General features: G+C 43.8%; 1 protein-coding gene across 1 annotated transcript in view; it reads left to right on the forward strand.

Moving 5' to 3' along the window:
• LOC115156297 (low-density lipoprotein receptor-related protein 1B-like) overlaps positions 1-23,925 on the forward strand; it is a 575,728-nt gene that overhangs the window by 344,160 nt on the left and 207,643 nt on the right. The window contains exons 20-25 of the mRNA XM_029703749.1: positions 991-1,161; positions 4,543-4,725; positions 12,879-13,079; positions 16,947-17,192; positions 18,404-18,601; positions 19,715-19,919. Coding sequence (XP_029559609.1) covers positions 991-1,161; positions 4,543-4,725; positions 12,879-13,079; positions 16,947-17,192; positions 18,404-18,601; positions 19,715-19,919 — 1,204 coding nt within the window. The remainder of the gene's footprint in view (positions 1-990; positions 1,162-4,542; positions 4,726-12,878; positions 13,080-16,946; positions 17,193-18,403; positions 18,602-19,714; positions 19,920-23,925) is intronic.

Raw genomic sequence — 23,925 nt, forward strand, 5'->3', positions numbered from 1 at the left:
TCCTTTACTTAGATTTGTGTATATTAGGTATTTGTTGTGAAATTATTAGATATTACTTGTTAGATATTGCTACACAGTCGGAACTAGAAGCACAAGCATTTCGCTACACCCACAATAACATCTGCTAATCACATGTATGTGACCAATAAAATTTGATTTGAGTTTGTCTACAAATTAATAATTGATGTTGGATTCATGTCTCCATCTCAACCAAAAATGTAAGTTAAAGAATAGGACTAAATCAAATCAAACTTTAAATGCAGTTTGATTTGATTTACTCCTATTCTTTAACTTTAACTTTTTGTTGGGATGGAGACATGAATCCAACATTTCAAATTCAGTTGAACCCTGAGTTGAATTGAAACAATAGCTGTTGATGACTTCACAAATGCTATATACTGTATTGTAGGCCTAAATAGCATACTTGATGATTTATGACTCAGAAAATATGGTTACATTTAATTTGCTCTGGTAGACCTCCCTTTGGAATGACTTTGATAGCAACTATTTTGTTATTAAGTGGAGCTTTCTTAATGATCATTCTCACAATTGCACATGGTTTTAGTCAGTGACAAATATCAAAGCTAAGCAGGGCTGAACTTGGTTAAAACCCTGGAATGGAGACCAAAGGAATAACTGTACATATATCAACTCTTCAATAGGAGTTTCTGCCCAACCTGTCATTTTTTTCTGATAGTGGATGTAACGTTATACAGCGTTTGTCTATGTTGAAAATTGGTTACCATGATAACATAATCCTTTCACCCTCAAAACACATTGATGACTTTTTTTCAAATCCAATGTATTTTCCATGTCACATTACTTTGACAAATTAAATTGAAACAACTTTGATTCAACCAGTTTGTGCCCAGTGGGATGTGCAGAGTACGATTACCTTGCCTGAAACGTGACTTCTGAGACCTCCCCAATCTAATGTACATTCTTATGACATGAAGGAGTAAACTTGCTATTTTTCCTCTGTGTCCCAAGATGATGACTGTGGAGATGGTAGTGACGAGTTGAGTTGTGTCCACTACTGCTCCAACACCCAGTTCCAGTGCTCCAGTGGGAGATGTATTCCAGACCACTGGGCCTGCGATGGGGACAACGACTGTGGGGACTTCAGTGATGAGAACACCACCTGTGGAGGGTCTGGAGCTGGTGAGAGAAACCGTGCTGTTTTTTGTAATTCCTTATTGTAGCACTTTTTGAATTCGTAATGCAAATGCAACTTCATAAGTGATAGTGCCATCCCTCATTTTGACAAATTAATGTACTCTGCACTAAGTATCATGTTAACTATCCCAACATCGTGAGTACAGTGCCTTGCAAAAGTATTCACCCCCTTGGTGTTTTTCCTATTTTGTTGCATTACAACCTGTAATTTAAATGTATTTGTATTTGGATGTCATGTAATGGACGTACACAAAATAATCCAAATTGGTGAAGTGAAATGAAAAAAATAACTTGTTTAAAAAAAATAAAAAAAATAAAAAACGGAAGCAAGGGGCACCACCAAGGAGCTCTCCAAAAATGTCAGGGACAAAGTTGTGGAGAAGTACAGATCATGGTTGGGTTATAAAAAAATATCAGAAACTTTGAACATCCCATGGAGCACCATTAAATCCATTATAAAAAATGGAAAGAATATGGCACCACAACAAACCTGCCAAAAGAGGGCCGCCTACCAAAACTCACGGGCCAGGCACGGAGGGCATTAATCAGAGAGGCAACAAAAAGACCAAAGATAACCCTGAAGGAGCTGCAAAGCTCCACAGCAGAGATTGGAGTATCTGTCCATAGCACCATTTTAAGACATTTTAAGCCATTACTTAAAGAAAGAAATAAGCAAACATGTTTGGTGTTTGCCAAAAGGCATGTGGGAGACTCCCCAAACATATGGAAGAAGGTACTCTGGTCAGTTGAGACAACAATTGAGCTTTTTGGCCATCAAGGAAAATGTCTGGCACAAAACCAAGACCTCTCATCACCCCGAGAATACCATCCCCACAGTGAAGCATAGTGGTGGCAGCATTATGCTGTGGGGATGTTTTTCATTGGCAGGGACTGGGAAACTGGTCAGAATTGAAGGAATGATGGATGGCGCTAAATACAGGGAAATTCTTGAGGGAAACCTGTTTCAGTCTTCCAGAGATTTGAGACTGGGATGGAGGTTCACCTTCCAGCAGAACAATGACCCTGCTGAAGCAACACTCAAGTGGTTTAGGGGAAACATGTACATGTCTTGGAATGGCCTAGTCAAGGCCCAGACCTCAATCCAGTTGAGAAGATTGCTGTACACTAGCGGAACCCATCCAACTTGAAGGAGCTGGGGCAGTTTTGCCTTGAAGAATGGGCCAAAGTCCCAGTGGCTAGATGTGCCAAGCTTATAGAGACATACCACAAGAGACTTGCAGCTGTAATTGCTGCAAAAGGTGGCTCTACAAAGTATTGACTTTGGGGGGGTGAATAGTTATGCACAGTCAAGTTTTCAGTTTTTTTGTCTTAATTCTTGTTTGTTTCACAATAAAAAATATTTTGCATCTTCAAAGTGGTAGGCATGTTGTGTAAATCAAATGATACAAACCCCCCAAAAATGTATTTTAATTCCAGGTTGTAAGGCAACAAAATAAGAAAAATGCCAAGGGGGGGTGAATACTTTCGCAAGCCACTGTAGATGCTTTCAAGGTGGGCTAACTACTCATCCTCATTACTGCACATGCAGCATTGAGCGTAACTATTAATTATTCATTTGGCATTTAAATCAGTAGAAATATATATATTTTTTAAAGATAATTTGTTTAATTTTAAATTAACTGTTAATTGACCTGGTCTAATGTCCTTAAGTATTAATTTTCCTCTCTCAGCTCTCGCTCTGCTGATCTAATCTCATCTACTGTTCACAACAGTACAACATCAAGATTTGAATATTTTATTCTGGTATAATTACCTCAGAAAGCTGAGCCTAGCCCGAGCAGCTGAAATGCTCACAGCTCACTACCTTGTCACTAGAATGAGGAAGTTATTCATCAAACCGTGTCCTGATGTCCAGGCCCAGCTCCAGCCTTTTCCTTTCTACTCTAACACAGTGTAGTGTTGCTGGGTTGTGGTCCACCCCTGGGGTTAAAGCTCTGGCTCGGAAGGCCCTGACTGTTATGGAAATACTTCTGATCTCTGATTTCAGAAGTTTTTTTTTTCCTGGCAATGTGGAAATGGTTAGGTTGAATACAGTCGGTCTTGTGACTGACTACCTAGCATGATTAAAAATAACATTTGAAAGATCAATCACACAGATCATTTTGCCATAGCTTTGAATGGAATAGAATTTACATAACCCAATATTGTCAAAAGTTTGCCCACTGGGAACCAATTTTCACATTCACAGAAGGATTCTATTTAAGTGATAATGCCAGAGAAGCCGGTGTTTGGGGGATATATTGGCAAGGGTGTTGTTCGTCGAGGGACGGCAAACTGTGCCAATATATCCTCCAAACACCGGTTTTGAGGGCATTATTACTTTTATACAATGGGTTACCAACATATTCAAATAATGATTGACATATTTTCCCCAAAAATTATTTTAATGAATTTATTCAGACTATTTCATCTTTCCACAAGATACAGTCCCGACACAAATCTAGGGTTGCTACCCAAGCCGGCAGGTTGTTCGTTCTATCGGTTCGGTTGCCAGAGATGCAACTCATTCATTGTCTTTTTCTTCTGTATCTATGGATGCAACCCAGTCATTCATTCTAAATGTTCCATTGCAATACTGGCTGGCAACGTTCTTATCCCTTGCTTGCTAGCTAGCCAACCACAGCTAACTTAAAGTTACGTCAAACAGTGCAGCCAGAACAACAGCAAAGGAGCTGCATTTGCGTTTGTTTAAGTTGTTTTCTAGTGCCATTTATTTAGATACATCCATAACAATGAGCTAATGATGCGCAATTTCAGCTGGCATAGAAAATGCGCTCTCTCGTCAGGACAATGTTGTTCAGGGGAGCTAGCCAACAACACAGTCACTTCAAACGGAAGCTGGAAAGACAGCACTCTAGCTGCATTTCATTTCGTTTGACCAGTTTTTTACTAACATTTCTTTCCATATATCCATAAAAATTATGCCAGCTGATTCATGATTTTGACTGGCTGAGAAAAGCTGCCTGCCTGTCTGTCTCATCCCGACACGTTTATTTCTATGCGACAAATGGAGATTGAATTTCAATATTGAAACAATGTTGCAAATGTCGGCGAGACAGACAGCAAGATTTATACAAATCTCCGCTGTTGAAAATCAAATGCAAGTCTTAATGAAACAAGAGATAATGTCTAAATGCTTTTATAGTGGAGATCAAGTTCATAAATTGCCTGGCTGGGCTGATGAGACAGTGTATTGTGCAGTAAGATGGAACAGCATTTCAACGTCATAGCTTTAGCCGGTGGTAACTTGTGGAATAGACACTGGTTGGAATGTGGTTTTAACTAATGAGCTTCCAGGATTAGACCCACCCATTGTATAATTATTTATTTATTTTTCCCTTGCAGCATTGCCTCCTGTGATAGAGTGCAGTGGGGATGAGTTCCACTGTACGGAAGACGGTACGTGTATCCCAGAGCGCTGGAGGTGTGATGGGGACAAAGACTGTGAGGACGGTAGTGATGAGGTGGCCTGTGAGGGCACCAAGAGGATTTGTGACCCCAAGGCCAAGTTCACATGCAAAGACACAGGTAGGATGGATACTTCTCTGTCAGTAATCGTAATCCAGAACCAAAACTTCCTAGCTACTCGGTTTGCCTAAGAAAATATTTTGTCTGACGGTAGTGTACAATCTTTGACCATTACATTAATGCTAAACTAGAAGCAAATTTAAAAGGATGACATTGACCAACATCAAATAGCAGAGCTAGAAACGTGTTTAATACACATATAAACTCTAGCCTCACCAACTCTCTATGTAGTACGTCATGGAAACCGCATATATTTTATAGGTCCATCTCTACAAAAAAAGAATGGCATGAAAAAAACAATTTAGCTGGAATTTATAGTTGCCGCTTCGCTTTATTGGCTCCTGATTTTAATTTTTTTGTACATAATGTTTCCGCCATCATTTCCTATGACCAAAAAGAGCTCCTGGACATTACAACAGTGATCACTAAACTCAATGAAGATTTATACTTCAATGAGTCGGCGACACAGGACATAATGCTTAACCCGAACCAGGCCCTAATCCCTGATTCGGAAGAGAAAGAGAGGCCGATGTGCGGGTACCATTGGCAGGACAGAACGGCAACGTCGGGTAAGCTCAAGGGGCGTGGTGTGTCTCTTTGTTAACAACAGCTGGTGTGCAATCTCTAATATTAAGTAAGTCTCGAGGTTCTGTTCACCTGAGTTAGAATATCCCATTAGAAGCTATAGACCATGCTATTTACCTAGAGAGTTTTCATCTATATTTTTCAGAGCTGTCAAATACCACCAAAGAATTATGCTGGCACAAAGACGACCCTCAACGAACTGTATAGGGCCATAAGCAAACAAGAAAATGCTCATCCAGATGCGGCGCTACTTTTGGCTGATGATTTTAATGCAGGAAAACTGAAACCCATTTGACCTCATTTCTAACAGCATGTCACCTGTGCAGCTAGAGGCGAAAAAACTCTAGATCAACTTTACTCCACACACGGACGCATACAAAGCTCTTCCTCGCCCTCCATTTGGCAAATCTGACCATAACTCTATTCTCCTTATTCCTGCTTAGAAGCAAACACTCAAACAAGAAGTACCGCTTATGTGCTCAATACGGAAGTGGTCCGATGAAGCAGATGCTAAGCTACAGGACTGTTTCGCTAGCACACTGGAATATGTTTCTGATGGTATTGAGGAGTTTATTACATCAGTCACCGGCTTAATCAATAAGTGCATTACAGTGACCATACATACAGTGTTCATATCCCAACCAGAAGCCAGGTATTACTGGCAACATCCACACTGAGATAAAGGCTAGAGCTTCAGCTTTACACTAATCCCGCTATGCCCTCCAATGAACCATCAAACAGGCGAAGGCGTCAATACAGGACTAAGATGGAATCTTACTACACCAGCTCTGATGCTCATCGGATGTGTCAGGGCTTGCAAACTATTACGGAAAAACAAAGGGAAAACCCAGCTGCGAGCTGCGCAGTGACACAAGCCTACCAGACGAGCTGAATGCATTTTATGCTTGCTTCGAGGCAAGCAACACTGAACCATGTGTGAGAGCACCAGCTGTTCCAGATGTCTGTGTAATCACACTTTCAGTAGCTGATTTGAGTAAGACCTTTGAACAGGTTAACATTCAAAAGGCCGCAGGGCCAGGCGGATTACCAGGACGTGTATTCAGATCATGCAATGGCCAGCTGGCAAGTCTTCACTGATATTTACAACCTCTCCTGACAGCTTGTAATACTGTAATACCTGCATGTTTCAAGCAGAAAACCATAGTCCCTATGCCCAAGAATGCCTAGATATCCTGTCTAAATAACTATCGCCCCATAGCACTCACATCTGTAGCCATGAAATGGTTCGCAAGGCTGGTCATGGCTCACATCAAAACCATCATCCAAGGCACCTGTGCGCCACTCCAAATCACATACCGCCCCACCAGATGCAGACATGATGCAATCTCTATTGCACTCCACACTGCCCTTTCCCACTTGGACAAAAGGAACACCTACGTGAGAATGCTGTTCATTGACTACAGCTCAGCATTCAACACCATAGTGCCCTCCAAGCTCACCACTAAGTTAAGGACCCTGGGACTGAACACCTCCCTCTGCAACTGGTTCCTGGACTTCCTGACGGGACGCCCCCAGGTAATGAGGGCAGGCGAAAACACATCAGCCACGCTGACCCTCAACACAGGGGCCCCTCTGGGGTGCATGCTCAGTCCCCTCTTGTACTCCCTATTCACCCAGGACTACGTGGCCACGCATGACTCCAACACCATCATTAAGTTTGCCGACAACACAACGGTGGTAGACCTCATCCCCGATAATGATGAGACAGCTTATAGGGAGGAGGTCAGAGAACTGGCATTGTGGTGCCAGGACAACAACCTATTCCTCAACATCAGCAAGACAAAGGAGTTGATCGTGCACTACAGGAAACAGAGGGCCGAGCACGCCCCCTCACATCACTAAGGATCTATCATGGTCCAAACTAACCAACACAGTCGTGAAGAGGGCACAACAACGCTTTTTCCCCTGATGAGGCTGAAAATATTTGGCATGGGCATCTGAGATCCTCAAAAAGTTCTACAGCTGAACCATTGAGAGCATCTTGACTAGCTGCATCACTGCATGGTAAGGCGCTACAGACGGTAGTGCGTACGGCCCAGTACATCACTGAGGCCAAACTCCCTGCCAATCCAGGACCTCTATACCTGGCGTTGTCAGGTGAAGGCCTTAAAAATTGTCAAAGACTCCAGCTACCCAAGTCATAGACTGTTCTCTCTGCTACCACACGGCAAGCGGTACCGATGCACCAAGTCTGGAACCAACAGGACCCTGAATAGCTTCTACCCCAAGCTATAAGACTGCTAAATAGTTAGTTATTAAATAGTTAACCAAATAGATACCCGGACTATCTGAATTGATACTTTTTTGCACAAACTTTTTTGACTCTGCTACTGTTTACTATCTGTCGCTCTATTCCCAGTTACAGTATATGTATGTACATATCCTCTTCAATTACCTTGTACCCCTGCACATCGATACGGTACTGGTACCCCTTGTGTATAGCCAAGTTATTGTTACTCATTGTGTAATTATTATTACTTTTATTATGTGTTTTACTTTTCTATTATTTCTCTATTTTCTTTCTCTCTGCATTGTTGGGAAGGGCCCGTAAGTAAGCATTTCACTGTTAGTTCACACCTGTTGTTTACTAAGCGTGTGATGAATTGTCACGTCTGATTGGAAGCCATACTTAGGCAGCCGGTTTTTTCCTTTGGGTTTGTGGGTGGTTGTCTTCTGTATAGCCTGTGTGCCTTATGGAACTGTTTCATCGTCTCTTTATTTTGTTTTGAGTGTTCTTTCTAAATAAAGAACAAAGATGAGCACTATACCCGCTGCATTTTGGTCACCGTTCATCGACGCCTCTGACAGAACCACCCACCTGTAACGACTGCCTTTAGAGAGAGTGGACCAAAACGCAGCGGAGTTAGTGTTCAACATATTTAATTATTGCCAGAACACTATTCAAACAAAAACAAGGAAACAGACAGCCGAACAGTCCTGTTGGAAATTACGCTAAACAGAAACAATTACCCACAAAACCCCAACGGAAAAACATGCACTTATGTGTGACTCCCAATCAACAGCAACGAACTTCAGCTGTGCCTGATTTGGGAGCCACACACGGCCCAAAACAAAGAAATACAAACGCATAGAAACAGAACATAGAACGCCCACCCAATGTAACACCCTGGCCTAACCAAAATAAAGAACAAAAAAACCCTCTCTATGGCCAGGGCGTGTCAGTACCCCCCCCCAAGGTGCGGACTCCGGCTGCAAAACCTGACACTGAAGGGGAGGGTCTGAGTGGGCCCTCTTACGGCGGCGGCTCAGGTGCGGGACGTAGCCTCTGCCCCACCCTTGGCGTCGCCCTCTTAGGTGGCGCACCTGGCCGTGCCGAAGGTCTGGTTGGCGACCCTGGCTTCGCCCGGCTGGCAGGCGACCCTTGTTGCGCCTGGCTGGCGGACGACCCTTGTTGCGCCCGGCTGGCGGGCGGGCGGCGCAGGCTGCGCCCGGCTGGCGGGCGGCGATGGCTGCGCCCGGCTAGCGGGCGGCGATGGCTGATCCGGGCAGACGGGCCACTCTGGCAGCTCCGGGAAGACGGGCCACTCTGGCAGCTCCGGGCAGACGGGCCACTCTGGCAGCTCCGGGCAGACGGGCCACTCTGGCAGCTCCGGGCAGACGGGCCACTCTGACAGCTCCGGGCAGACGGGCCACTCTGGCTGCGCCGGAGGACAGGCGGGTGATTCTGGCTGCGCCGGAGTACAGGCGGGCCACTCTGGCTGCGCCGGAGGACAGGTGACCCACTCTGGCTGCGCTGAACAGGTGGGCCACTCCGACAGCTCCAGACAGGTGGGCCACTCCGGCAGCTCCGGACAGGTGGGACACTCCGGCACATCCGGCACGGCGGGCCACTCTGGCACATCCGGCACGGCGGGCCACTCCGGCACATCCGGCACGGCGGGCCACTCTGGCAGATCCGGCTCAGGATTCACCAGGCTGGGGAGACATGAAGGAGGCCTGGCTCTGGGCGCAGGCCCTGGACTCACCAGGCTGGGGAGACCCGCTGGAGGCCTGGTCTGAGGAGGCGGCACAGGAGAGACCAGGGTGGAGGGATCCACCGGAGGACTGGTCCTTGGAGGAGGCACAGGACGAACCAGGATGGGAAGAACCACTGGAGGACTGGTCCGAGGACGAGGCACGGGCTTGACCAGGATGGGGAGACCCACTGGAGGACTGGTCCGTGGAGGAGGCACGGGCTTGACCAGGATAGGAAGACATGCAGGAGGCCTGGTTCTGGGCGTAGGCACAGGACGTACAGGGCTGGGAAGACATGCAGGAGGCCTGTTTCTGGGCGCAGGCACAGTCTTCAACAGACAACCAGCACGCACCTCAGGACGAGTATGGAGAGCTGCCTCAGGTGACATTTCCACGACACGCTCCATAGGGCGAATGCCGTGCCTTATGTACCAAACTAGCAGCTCTCTCATCTCTCTCTCCTTTAATTTCCCCATTAACTCCTTCACAGTCTCTGCCTCGTACCCCTCGCTCACCTCCAATGTCAACCCGACTGGCTCTGGTTCCGACCTCGGCTCCGCCGACTGTCCCGTGTGCCCCCCAAAAAAAATTATTGGGGCTGCCTCTCGTGCTCGTTGCGCTCTCTCTCCTCATAATATCGCCTCTCCGCTCTCGCCGCTTCAATTTCCCACTACGGGAGGCGATACTCCCCAGCCTGAGTCCATGGTCCCTCTCCATCCAGTATCTGTTCCCATGTCCACGAGTCCATCAATCTGTTCTCCTGTTGCTCCTTCCTCCTCTGCTGCTTGGTCCTGGTTTGGTGGGTAATTCTGTAACGACTGCCTTTAGAGAGAGTGGACCAAAACGCAGCGGAGTTAGTTTTCAACATATTTAATTATTGCCAGAACACCATTCAAACAAAAACAAGGAAACAGACAGCCGAACAGTCCTGTTGGAAATTACGCTAAACAGAAACAATTACCCACAAAACCCCAATGGAAAAACATGCACTTATGTGTGACTCCCAATCAACAGCAACGAACTTCAGCTGTGCCTGATTTGGGAGCCACACACGGCCCAAAACAAAGAAATACAAACACATAGAAACAGAACATAGAAAGCCCACCCAATGTAACACCCTGGCCTAACCAAAATAATGAACAAAAAACCCCTCTCTATGGCCAGGGCGTTACACCACCAAAGAAGGACCAAGCAGCAGAAGAAGGAGCATCAGGAGAAGTATTTGGAGTCATGGACGTGGGAGGAGATCCTCGATGGCAAGGGTCCATGGAGCCAGGCTGGGGAGTACCAGCGATCGAAGGAGGAGCTGGAGGAAGCAAAGAGGGAACGACGGAGGTACGAGGCGTTGTATCCTCCTATTCAGGAGGTGAGGAGGCAACCCCCAACATTTTTTTTTGGGGGGGGGCATAAGGGGAGTGTTGCTAGGTCAGGGGGGAACCCTGACCTAACTTCCCAAGCTATACGGAGGGAGCCATGGAGGAAACCAGAGCCGGTCAAGGAGTCAAGAGCGGATGACGACACTGGATTCCGGAGAAAGGGAATGGTGGCGAGTGCACGACTGAGCAGACGCACAGAGGGAGGATCTAGGCAGCATGGAGGTGTGCGCACTATGTCGCCCATAAGCACTCAGAGCCCGGTGCGGTCGATACAGGCTCCGCAACATTGTCGTGTGACAGCTAGCCAGCAGCCAGGCTGAGAGGCATCGCTTGAGGCCCCCTAGGCTGAGAGGCGTCGCTGGAGGCCCCGGGCTGAGAGGCGTCGCTGGAGGCCCCGGGCTGAGAGGCGTCGGTGGAGGCCCCGCGCTGAGAGGCGTCGGTGGAGGCCCCGCGCTGAGAGGCGTGGCTGGAGGCCCCGGGCTGAGAGGCGTCGCTGGAGGCCCCGGGCTGAGAGGTGTCGCTGGAGGCCCCGGGCTGAGAGGTGTCGCTGGAGGCCCCGGGCTGAGAGGCGTCGCTGGAGGCCCCGGGCTGAGAGGCGTCGCTGGAGGCCCTGGGCTGAGAGGCGTTGCTGGAGGCCCCGGGCTGAGAGGCATCGCTGGAGGCGCAGCCCGGGGCCTCCAGCAACGCCTCTCAGCCCGGGGCCTCCAGCGACGCCTCTCAGCCCGGGGCCTCCAGCGATGCCTCTCAGCCCAGATTCTTCTGAACGGGAGCTACGCCCAGAGCCAGAGCCACCTCCGTAGTGGGAGGATTGGCGAAGGGGGGGTGTAGCACAGGAACCGTCGTTGACGGTGGCCACCCTCCCTTCCCTCCCTTTAGGTTTGGGGTTGGTTTTGTGTTTTTTTGTTGTTTTGGAGGTGCAGTCGGGGTCTGCACCTTCGGGGGGGGGGGTACTGTCACATCCTGACCAGTAAAGGGGTCATTTGTAATTGTAGTATGGTCAGGGCGTGGCAGGGGGTGTTTGTTTTGTGTGTTTTGGGGTTTTTTGGTTCTAGGGGATTTTGGTTCTAGTTTTCTATTTCTATGTTTCTTTTTCCATGTTTGGCCGAGTATGGTTTCCAATCAGAGGCAGGTGTTTTTCGTTGTCTCTGATTGGAAGCCATACTTAGGCAGCCTGTTATTTCCTTAGGGTTTGTGGGTGGTTGTCTTCTGTATAGCCTGTGTGCCTTATGGAACTGTTTCGTCGTCTGTTTATTTTGTTTTAAGTGTTCTTTCTAAATAAAGAAGAAAGATGAGCACTATACCCGCTGCATTTTGGTCACCATTCATCGACGCCTCTGACATGAATAACATTTGATTTGAAATTTGATTTGAAGTGCAACAGAGGTGAATCCAGTTTTTATCGCAGGCCTCTAAATTAGGATGCTCTGTAATCCAGGCTTCACACAGTCACTGGCCTAGCTGCATTAATTAATGATGATACTGTAAATTCTGTAAATTCTGGTATATCTGTGCCTCTTCCCCTGCAGTTATTCCACCTGCTCTGGCTGCCTCTTTGTAATACACATGGCGAGCAAGGGGAATTTGAGATTATCCCTGGTAGCAGGTATCAGGAGACTGTAATTATCTAGCTGTGGATTTTCAATTGAAGTGAAACATTTAACTCAACTGTGGCTGTGCCTTTCTGTTGATGGCAGGAAGAAGATAGATTTTTTACAAAATATCTCAGCAGTAATGAAATGTAGTACTGTATATTCTAGTCTAAACTCGTGATACAGTACACTGTGCATATTTTACAGTCTGTAGACTGCAATCACCTCATTCTGTGGAAAAGATTATGATATGGATCATGCTATGCCTTAAATTGCTTTCAGGCTGTTGGTATGAATTCTTTATTCGTGATTTAGATGTCAAATAGTTTTTTTTCAAAGTGCCTGAGGGATTATTCACCAAGTTTATTACAGATGCTTGAAGTTCACTGTGTGGTTATGTTGATTGGTTCCTTTTCAGCATTTGCAGTAGTGTATTCCCTTAGGGTTCTATTTCAGAGGTTCTACTTGACTGTGTGGACAGTTGATCATTGACATTGTCTCTGAGGAATATCTTCTGTATTTTTTTTGGTTGTGTTTATGGATTGTGCGCATTTGTGTGTGTTTGTGTATGTCTGTATGTATCTGTATACATGTGTGACACCATCAGGAAAGTGTATCACCAAGAGCTGGGTTTGTGATGGAGATATCGACTGTGAGGATCGTTCCGATGAGGATTCCTGTGAGGCAGCTGTCTGTAAGCCTCCAAAATACCCATGTGCCAACGACACCTCCATTTGCCTGCCACCAGAGAAGATCTGCAACGGCAAGACCGACTGTGCTGACGAGTCTGACGAAAGGCCTTTCTGTGGTAATAAGGAGAGATATTATTTGTAGTACACCATATTGCTTGATACCATAGAAATAGATTAGTCTGTGGTCTTTCTGCCTAGTTGAGAAGAAGTGTTCCATGTTTTTAAGTGGAAGAGATGTGTTTAGAGCAGTGGTATTCAAAAACTTTTTCATCTGGGACACCATTTTTTCTCACCAGAATTTCTGGGGACTCCATTCTTGTTGTCAGAAATTTTAGCCACCCCACCCCAAATCTAATGACACAACCTTAAAATCTGTAAAGTTTTATATTCACATAAACAAATAACCCTTCACATTCATTACGTTTCCATCTCTCTTAGACAGTGGTTCTCAAACCTCTTCTCGGGGACCCCCAGATGTTTCAGAATTTGGTTGTAGCTCTGAACTAACTCACCTGATTCAACTTGTCAAGTTGAATCAGGTGTGCTAGCTCTGGAATAGATTGAATACATGGAATGGCTGGGGGCCGCCAAGGAGAAGTTTGAGAACCACTGCTCTAAAAGAACCAATACATACATTTACTCAATAACATTGTATTTATCCAATTATCTTTCTCAATAATGTTTCTATATTTTCCCATAAAATAATCTGTGCGCTTAATTTTTTATTATTTTTTGGCAGCCCCACTGCAATTCTCTGACCCTGACTTTGAATACCACTGGTGTAACGATTATTTTTCTACAGGACATTTTTTACAACTATCTCACTGAGCCACCCACCCCAGAGTATACAAGATGTGTTAAGTGTGCAAGTTCTCATTGAACACGCACAGATCCCAGAAACATATGTGTGAGAGACAAAACTGTCTCTCCCTATGGAGTAGTATTATATCTATTCTCATAGCCTTGAGAGCAGCTCGATGACGCGCCAACATGCTGTTGATTCAGAGACCAATGGGACTGAACATGAAGAATAGCTGTTTGTCCAACACAGATATGTTTGTCAAAGACCCATCGGAGGAAAAATATGTGAAACTCATGTGAATAGTACACATCTAATCCATTTGATTGAACAACCTAAACTTATATGTTCATTTCAGAGTTGCTAACAGAATCAATCAATAAAATATATTTATAAAGCCATTTTTACATCAGAAGATGTCACTAAGTGCTTACACAGAAACCCAGCCACTATGGCCCCGTCCGACAATACCTCCGGACAGGACCAACTAAGCAAGATATCCTGTTACATCTAGATGTTCCGCTAGCGGAACACCTGCTCCAATATCCAATGATGGGCGTGGCGCGAAATACAAATTCCTCTAAAATCCCAAAACTTCCATTTTTCAAACATATGACTATTTTACAGCATTTTAAAGACAAGACTCTCGTTAATCTAACCACACTGTCCGATTTCAAAAAGGCTTTACAGCGAAAGCAAAACATTCGATTATGTCAGCAGAGTACCCAGCCAGAAATAATCAGACACCCATTTTTCAAGCTAGCATATAATGTCACAAAAACCCAGAAGACAGCTAAATGCAGCACTAACCTTTGATGATCTTCATCAGATGACAACCCTAGGACATTATGTTATACAATGCATGCATGTTTTGTTCAATCAAGTTCATATTTATATAAAAAACCTGCTTTTTTACATTAGCATGTGACGTTCAGAACTAGCATACCCCCCGCAAACCTCCGGTGAATTTACTAAATTACTCACGATAAACTTTCACAAAAAAGATAACAATTATTTTAAGAATTATAGATACAGAACTCCTCTATGCACTCGATATGTCCGATTTTAAAATAGCTTTTCGGTGAAAGCACATTTTACAATATTCTCAGTAGATAGCCCGGCATCACAGGGCTAGCTATTTAGACACCCACCAAGTATAGCACTCACCAAAATCAGATTTACTATTAGAAAAGTTTGATTACCTTTGATGTTCTTCGTCAGAATGCACTCCCAGGACTTCTACTTCAATAACAAATGTAGGTTTGGTCCAAAATAATCCATAGTTATGTTCCATCAGCGACGTTTTGTTCGTGCGTTCTAGACACTATCCGAATGGTAAATAAGGGTCGTGCGCATGGCGCATTTCGTGACAAAAGATTTCTAAATATTTCATTACCGTACTTCGAAGCATGTCAACCGCTGTTTAAAGTCAATTTTTATGCAATTTTTCTCGTAAAAAAGCGATAATATTCCGACCGGGAATCTGCAATTAGGTAAACAGCCGAAAGCAAATAAATCACGGGGTCGACTCGGGCACGAGCATGAAGCCCTTTGTCCTCTGATAGACCACTTAGCAAAAGCGCTCGTGTGTTTCAGCCAGGGCTTTGAATTACGTCATTTAGCTTTTTCCCGGGCTCTGAGGGCCCATGGAAGCCGTAGGAAGTGTCACGTAACAGCAAAGATCCTTTGTAATGGATAGAGAGAATCAAGAAGGGGAAGAAATGGTCAGACAGGGTACTTCCTGAACAGAATCTTCTCATGTTTTGGCCTGCCAAATGAGTTCTGTTATACTCACAGACACCATTCAAACAGTTTTAGAAACGTTGGAGTGTTTTCTATCCAAAGCTAATAATTATATGCATATTCTAGTTTCTGGGCAGGAGAAATAATCAGATTAAATCGGGTACGTTTTTTATCCAGCCGTGAAAATACTGCCCCCTATCCATAACAGGATATACTGTAACCCCTCTCACTTTGACAAAGTACAGCCCCCACACCACTAGAGGGATATCAACAGACCACCAACTTACTACCCTGTGACAAGGCTGAATATAGCCCACAAAGATCTCCTCTACCGCACAAGCCCGATGGGGCGCAAGACCGGACAGGAAGATTACGTCAGTGACTCAACCTACTCAAGTCGAGTACAGTGCAAAAAGCCTATTTCGCACATAGTGCACTACTTTTGAACCGAGCCCTATGCAGAAAATTGTAAATGGAAAAGGGTATTGGGAAGAGGGTGCAATTTGGGATACACCATTTGAGAAAAGGCCCAGCTTCATAACCAATTAGGTCATACAGGGAGACCTTGAGGGGCCTGATTGATTTGAGCCAACTCAGCAGGAGTCATTCCTCCAGCTGTAACCAATGGGTGCACAGCGCTCCTATATCCTCCTCCACCCTCCACACACGCAGGCAACTAGGGGACCCCCACAGAGAAAATGCAATCGTTTTTTGTCTGTACCAAGAAGATCGTCTAAATCATGACTAGCTAGCAAAGAGACTTCGGATCTGTAGTGTCCTTTTCTCACCAGAATGCCTTTTCACTTACAATAATCGGGTGCCTAGCTGCTTCAGAGAAACGTATTCCATTACAGACTGGGGAGTGAATGGGAAACAGACTGCACAAAGAAAGAAAAGTAATTCTTATTTGTTTTCCCTCTCCATATTAGTTTTGTGAAAGGAATAGTAGACAACTGCACAACTTTCCGATTTCATTTTGTGTCTTGGCTATAATAAAGGCGTTATCCCTCAGGTCATAACAGAACTGTGGAGCCTCTTTCATTATGTAATAGCTTTCGTTATGTTGTATATGCAGTGGAAATATTCTGTCATCATGCTTGACTAGCAATCTCTAGCTCAGAGCAAAAAGTGTTATTCTTGTGCCAGCAAGTTTTAATTCTGATATTATTTGCATTCCCATTCTTTATTTAAGCATACCATGCAGCGTATTGCCCAACATATTGTGGAATATTATTTTTCTAACCTCCGTTTAGGATCCCCCTGTCCATTAACTACCCAATGCTCTTTTGAAAACCATCTCAGATAAGTGTTTGGTTCTTGCTTCCTGTCCTCTCTCTCTCTACTTCCAGATCGGAGTCGGTTCTTACTTCCTGTCCTCTCTCTCTCTAATTCCAGATAAGAGTTGGTTCTTACTTCCTGTTCTCTCTCTCTCTGCTCCCAGATAAGTGTTTGGTGGCCAAGGTTGGCTGCAGCCATCAGTGCACGGTGGTACCAGGGACGGGGGTGGTCTGCTCCTGCCCTCCAGGGCTCCACCTGGACTCTAACAACAGGACGTGTGAGGCGGTGGACTACTGCAGTAGGCATCTGAAGTGCAGCCAGGTGTGTGAGCAGTACAAGACCACCGTCAAGTGTTCCTGCTACCCAGGCTGGAGGCTTGGCCCTGATGGAGACAGCTGCCACAGCACAGGTTAGGTGACAGAGTGTGTCTGTGTGGGGGTTGTGAGGACTGCGTGTGTAGAGAGAATAGAGTAGAGTAGTACTTTATTGATCCTAACTTGGGAAATTGTTTTATTGCTCAGCATCATTAATAAATTACAAAAACAAGACCAGCATGCATGATAAACACATTTTTTTTAAACACTTGATAAGACATACAGGATGGTTCCTCCACGTTAATAGCCATTAATGATAGAGACCAGTGTAAGATAGGTAAAAAATACTGTTGTCTATCCTACTCCTGGGAATCAAGCAACAACAACATTCCTATTAAGAAGGCATCAGAAAGAAGGCATTGTGTGTGTGTGTGTGTGGTGGAGGGGGGGTATTTTACATAAATCCAATCACACAGCTTTACATGACTGGAACAAACCGTCTACTTGTGTTGTAGTTTGTGTGATTGGATTGATGTTTTGGATGTTTTTTTTGCTTCTGTGCTGCTGCTCGTAAACGAGGAGAACATGGCAGAACATGCAGCCTTGATGTGTCACATTCAGATTTATGAAGCTCGTTTTTTACTACTCGCCTCTCTATTTCCCTCAGAGATCGATGGCAGTTGCAGTGCTAATCATATGTTAAAACAGGGAAAGAATAGGCAATTTACTTAAGAATCACATGAACATTTTATTGGTTTTTACATTAATCAATTTTCTGCGCACAATAGAAAACTGTGTAAGAACCTCATTTAATTTAGACAAATGGGCTAATGAATCTGTGTTGATGTTTCATGCAAGAGCTCTAGCTTTTGTACAGAGAATTTCAGGTATAACTGAATTATAAGTAGGGAATTGTCAGCATAGCAAGTAGCAAACATCCCTTCTCCCTATAGTATCCAGTCTTTCTCATTGTTCTGTGATTTGAGGATAATATGTGTCTCCATAGTCAGGATAGGATTTCTGTTCTGTGCATAACACAGGTTTTGCCTTAGAGTAACCTTGTATCTGGAATTCTCTGAAGATAAGGTGTGTGTACCAGTGCCCAGTCATGAAAGAGCATGATCCAGTGCGTGTGCATGGGCGTGTTTGTGTAGTCATACGTACCTGTGCATGTCCTCCGCTAATGGCTCCAGTTCAAACCGCTCATGTTGGTATTGTTATGGCATCGGTCACCTCCGCTTTAACATCGGTCACCTCCGTTTTAACTCTTTCCTCTTTGTTTCCTTCCTTTCTTTCCTTCGGCCAGATCCCTTTGAGGCTTTCATCATCTTCTCTATCCGGCATGAGATAAGACGGATAGATCTTCATAAGCGAGACTACAGCCTGATGGTGCCAGGGCTCCGGAACACAATTGCGCTTGACTTCCACTTTAATCACAGCCTGCTCTACTGGACAGATGTGGTGGAGGATAAGATCTACAGAGGACGCCTCTCAGACTCTGGAGGTATATAGGTCCTATACGTTAGATCTAGGCTACATGTTAGATCTAAATGGTGTATTCTATTGGGCTTTCAGACTCTGAAGGTACATAGGTCTAAGCTGCACATTAGATCGTAAAAGCTGTGATGTATTGAGGGTATCAGAGTCTTTAAATACTTTGGTTAGGCTAAGCGTTAGATCTAAATGCTGTGATGTATTGGATGAGGAGGATAAACATGGCTTCCTTCCCTCCCACTCTTCAACTGTAATGGAACTTTTTTTAGACTTTCCAACTATATAATTTAGTTCAGTAATGTTCTCAGTTTAGTTCTACTTAGCACCTCTTTGATGCTGTGAGCGATACTGTCCCTCCATTGAGGAGTTATTTCAGTAGGGTAATGCTGAGTGTAGTGGGTAGACTCTAGGACACTCAGTAGTCTTCCCACTGTTATAGTACGTCTCTGAAGACTTTGATGAATTACAACTTCTTGTTTGGTATTTGGGTTGGTGTTTTGTGCTGCACTACATTCTGTGCCTCTGCTGCAATAGAACTCTTTCTCTTAATGTGTTCTTAATATTTTACATTAGGAAGGTGTTAATGTTTTGTACACTCAGTGTATTTCTCCCTTTTGTGATCCTTCCACAAAGGCTCCAGCAGCAGAGGATCACTGTAAACAGCTGGATTATAGACATACTGGCAAAACCTTTTATGTTTAATGGAACACTTTTTTCTTACTCGAGTTTTTTTAGCTACGGTTTTCTCCTCATAAAATGTAATTTTGTTGGCAGACCAACAAACAAATCCCCTCAATACGGGGGAAATTATCAGGATGAGTTGAATACATCCCTTCTCCAGTCTTCTCTCACCTAGTGTGTGTCAGTGGAGGTTGCTGATGGTAAGATGGCTCATAATAATGGCTAGAACAGAGCGAATGGAATGGCATTAAACAAATAGAAACCATGTGTTTGATGTATTTCATTCCATTCCACTGATTCCGCTCCACGAGCCTGTTCTCCCCAATTAAGGTGCCACCAACCTCCTGTGATGTGTGCATTGATGACCATGGTGCTGTGAGTTGGTCCGTCTCACCGGGTCTAAAGGGTGGTGACCATGGTCCTGTGGTTGGTGTTCCATCAGGTGTGACAGGGATCGAGGTGGTTGTGCAGCATGGGCTGGCCACTCCAGAGGGGCTGGCGGTGGACTGGATAGCAGGGAACCTGTACTGGATCGACAGTAACCTGGACCAGATTGAGGTGGCCAGGCTGAATGGAGATATGAGGACCACACTGATAGCTGGATGGATGGAGCATCCACGGGCCATCGCTCTGGACCCAGGACAAGGGTGGGTGCTAACTCACATCAGACCTGGGTTCAAATAGCGATTGTTTTCTGTAAAATACTTTGAGTGTTTGATTGAGTCTGTCAGGAGTGACAGATGTGCAGGGTTTACACTTTTGGTATTATTCAATTTGTTCTGTTGTGCCAGACAAGCTCAATCAAACAAAGCTAAACTATTTGAAAGAAAACAAATACTATTTAAATCCAGGTCTGACTCACATACTGTACACAATCAATCAGGTTTGAGGTCATAATATGAAAAACAACCGCCTTCATATTCTTCTACTTCCATCTCCCTTGATGTATGAAGATGTCTGCTATGTTAAGGTCCATTAGTGATAAAAATATAGGACACATTCATGATAATACTGTGGACATTCTAGCGAAGACAAGTGATATGGCTAATATTTTCCTCTTCCCTGACTCATGCACTTTAGCACTCTTACTTTTTCTATTTTAATACATTGCTTCAATTAATCTCTGAACAATCTCACAGGCACAAAGTTGGATGAAAAAACAGAATAAGAAGATTTTTTGGCATAGTGGGTTTAGCCTAGTTCTTCCATTTATGCATACTGATGAATTACGTTTATGTGATCATAAAAATCGTTTGGTTTATTTTGTTTTAAAACAAAGTCCAGACATTCAGAAAATTCAATTAAGTAGTCTTATAAGAAATAAATCTGCACTGCACATTTTAAGGGGGATGACTGCATTATAGAGGATAACATATTATGATTAATGGATGATTTCTGTGCCTACAGGAAAAGTTTCTCTCCATAGCAATAATTCTAATGTAATTACTTGAATCCACTCAAAAGAGTGGGCCATTGATCTAAGGGGCCTGATCCAATGAATACGGCTATTGATCTGTAGAAGGATATTTTCCCTAACACTGTTTCATTGTCATCATTGCCTAATTTAAGCCTATGCTCTTTAAGGGCTCTATGGGTCTCCCGCACTTGCCTGTGATTCTGTGGGCAAAAGCAGGATAGTTGCCATGTTTGGGCAAAGAAATCGCAGTGTTCATTTACAGGCTACATTGAGCCGTAGAATGTCATAAAAAGCAGATGGCTTCCAATTCCAGCCAATGTCACAGATGCTGTGGAACATGGATTGGTTTGGTGCAGTTCTAGGCCACTCAGACTGCTGCCAATGTGTATGTTCACGAGTCCTACTGACGGCTATACACGTATGGCTATGTAGTTATTGTAGTTTGCAATGCTATTACATTGACAAAAAAGTGAAAATCTTATGAAAGACCCCCCCCCCAAAAAAAATTAAGGGGACTATCTCGTACGAATGGCTTAGTGTCTCTTTTGAACAATTTAGTGTCTTGTTTGAACAACTTTTTTATTAAGTTGTTCAATTAAGATACTAAATCATTCAAACAAGATACTAAGTTATACTACTCAACAAGCTGGATGCAGTCTATCACAGTGCCATCCGTTTTGTCACCAAAGCCCCATATACAACCCACCACTGCGACCTGTATGCTCTCGTTGGCTGGCCTTCACTTCATCATCGTCGCCAAACACATTGGCTCCAGGTCATCTACAAGACCCTGCTAGGTAAAGTCCCCCCTTATCTCCGCTCACTGGTCACCATAGCAGCACCCACCTGTAGCACGCGCTCCAGCAGGTATATCTCTCTGGTCACCCCTAAAGCCAACTCCTCCTTTGGTCGTCTCTCCTTCCAGTTCTCAGCTGCCAATGATTGGAACGAACTACAAAAATCTCTAAAACTGGAAACACTTATCTCCCTCACTAGCTTTAAGCACCTGCTATCAGAGCAGCTCACAGATCTCTGCACCTGTACATAGCCCATCTTTAATTGAGCCCAAACTACTACCTTTTCCCCTACTGTATTTATTTATTTTATTTATTTTGCTCCTTTGCACCATATTATTTATATTTATATTTTAACTTTTAACTTTCTTCAAACTACAAATCTACCATTCCAGTGTTTTTTTCTTGCCATACTTTATTTACTTTGCCACCATGGCATTTTTTTGCCTTTACCTCCATTATCTCACATCATTTGCTCACATTGTATATAGTCTTATTTTTTTTCTACTGCATCATTGATTGTATGTTGTTTTACTCCATGTGTAACTCTGTGTTTTTGTATGTTGTCGAACTGCTTTGCTTTATCTTGGCCAGGTCGCAATTGTAAATGAGAACTTGTTCTCAACTTGCCTACCTGGTTAAATAAAGGTGAAATAAAAAAATAAAAAAATAAGTTGTTCGAATGACATACTAAGTTGTTAGGACGAGATAATTCTAAAAGTGTATCTGTTTTCTTTTTTCGTCTTGGCCTTCAGGGATTCCGTACCCTTAGTCTTGGTCATCTGAGGGAAAGTAAGAATAATACACTTAATCTTCAATGTTTGCTTTAGAGCTGTCCCCGAAGAAAAACATCTTTGCCAACCAAAAGTCGTATGTTCTTTTAAAACATGTATTTTTCCATATATAGACACACCCTATGTGTTTTAATATAATCAACTACAAAATATATGCATTGAGCTTGTCTGATGCTTTAAGCGCACTGTTTGATGAAATAAGACACAAATGACTCAAAGGAGCCTGAGATCAAGATAACCGCCATCCTCCTCCCACTCCTACACCTACTGGCTTTTGCAGATTCTGGCTTTACTCTCCTGAAGTTGCCGGTAACAGGCTACATGAGGAGTCGGCAAACTTTCTCATGTGGAATGCCAATTTATCTTACTTACCATTTCTACCGATCTGTGTGCCAGTTATGGTTTTCATATGCACATTTTCGTGGAACAGTTTCATTGCATTTATAATAACGTCTTCGTATCTCAAAGTCATTGTCACATGATTAATCAAAATTCGATCTAAATTGAGTTTATTTGAGTTTATTTTATTTTTACAGGGACAGTGCACATTAATCAACGTTTCAGTAAAAGTGCCGGTTTTAGCCAGCCGGCTAATTTTCAACCGCAGTCCCTGGGTTGAAAATGAAAATGAAAATGATACAAAGCTAAGAAGTAATGTCTATTGCCATTGCCAACTATCTAAAAATAGCCTATAAAGCCGATAAATAAAAACATTGTAGCCTGAAGTTAGAAAATATTCTGATAAAAATAAATATCCCATACATCACATTGCCTACACATGGCCTGTCTGCAACAAACTTGAAACATTGTATCAACTATTAACTTAGGTCTGGCCCTGAAGCTCATGCTAGCAAACTTGCAACATTGCATAAAATATTCTGGGCCCTCAGAGTTTCCTGCACCAGTAAGCTCGGAACAGACACAGCTGTAGGCTATTTGCTCACGAGAAAAGAAGTAATCAGATAGGACTATTTTATGACTTTTCCACTGGATCAGAGCATTACGTTGTTCCCTTTCACGTTAAGTGGTTATCGAAAGGGAGAGCTCGAAAGATTTTTCAACTACATTGAGGAACTTTTGTCATTCCCAGTCAGTGTAAAAACAGACTTTGTTTACTTGCTGTTTGAGGTGAAGAAAACATTACTTTGAGAAGCTCTGCAGCTCATTAGTCGTGTTGCGGTAAGCCATTCAGAAATACTATCAGATCCCCAAATGACGCATTTATATGCGTCCTTTTGCATGCAGGCCAGGTAGCTTATAGGCCTACTTCAATGCATAATCAGGTGCGTGTTCTTACTCAACATTGACAGAAGCGCTCCAAACAAAAGACAATAGCTTTGTTTAAATACTCATACTAACCATACTATTTGTAATGTAAATTGAGTATGTAGTATGCTTATTAGTCATATTATGCATATAGTTAGTATGCCAAAATTCCCAGTTGCCGTACTACTACATTCGCCAAAATACAAAGTATATATGCAGTGGACACTATTTCAATGCATTTAGGGCCCATAATGGAATTCTTCAGAAAATGGGAGTAGCTTCACAACATAAATGGAATTAAACAAAAAAACTTGTTTCTCAGAAATGTAGCATAGGTTGTGCGCTTTGCAAACAGCGTGTCCACTCCAACAATGAGATTGGA

Source organism: Salmo trutta, chromosome 20 (assembly GCF_901001165.1).
Source record: "Salmo trutta chromosome 20, fSalTru1.1, whole genome shotgun sequence".
Taxonomy (NCBI): domain Eukaryota; kingdom Metazoa; phylum Chordata; class Actinopteri; order Salmoniformes; family Salmonidae; genus Salmo; species Salmo trutta.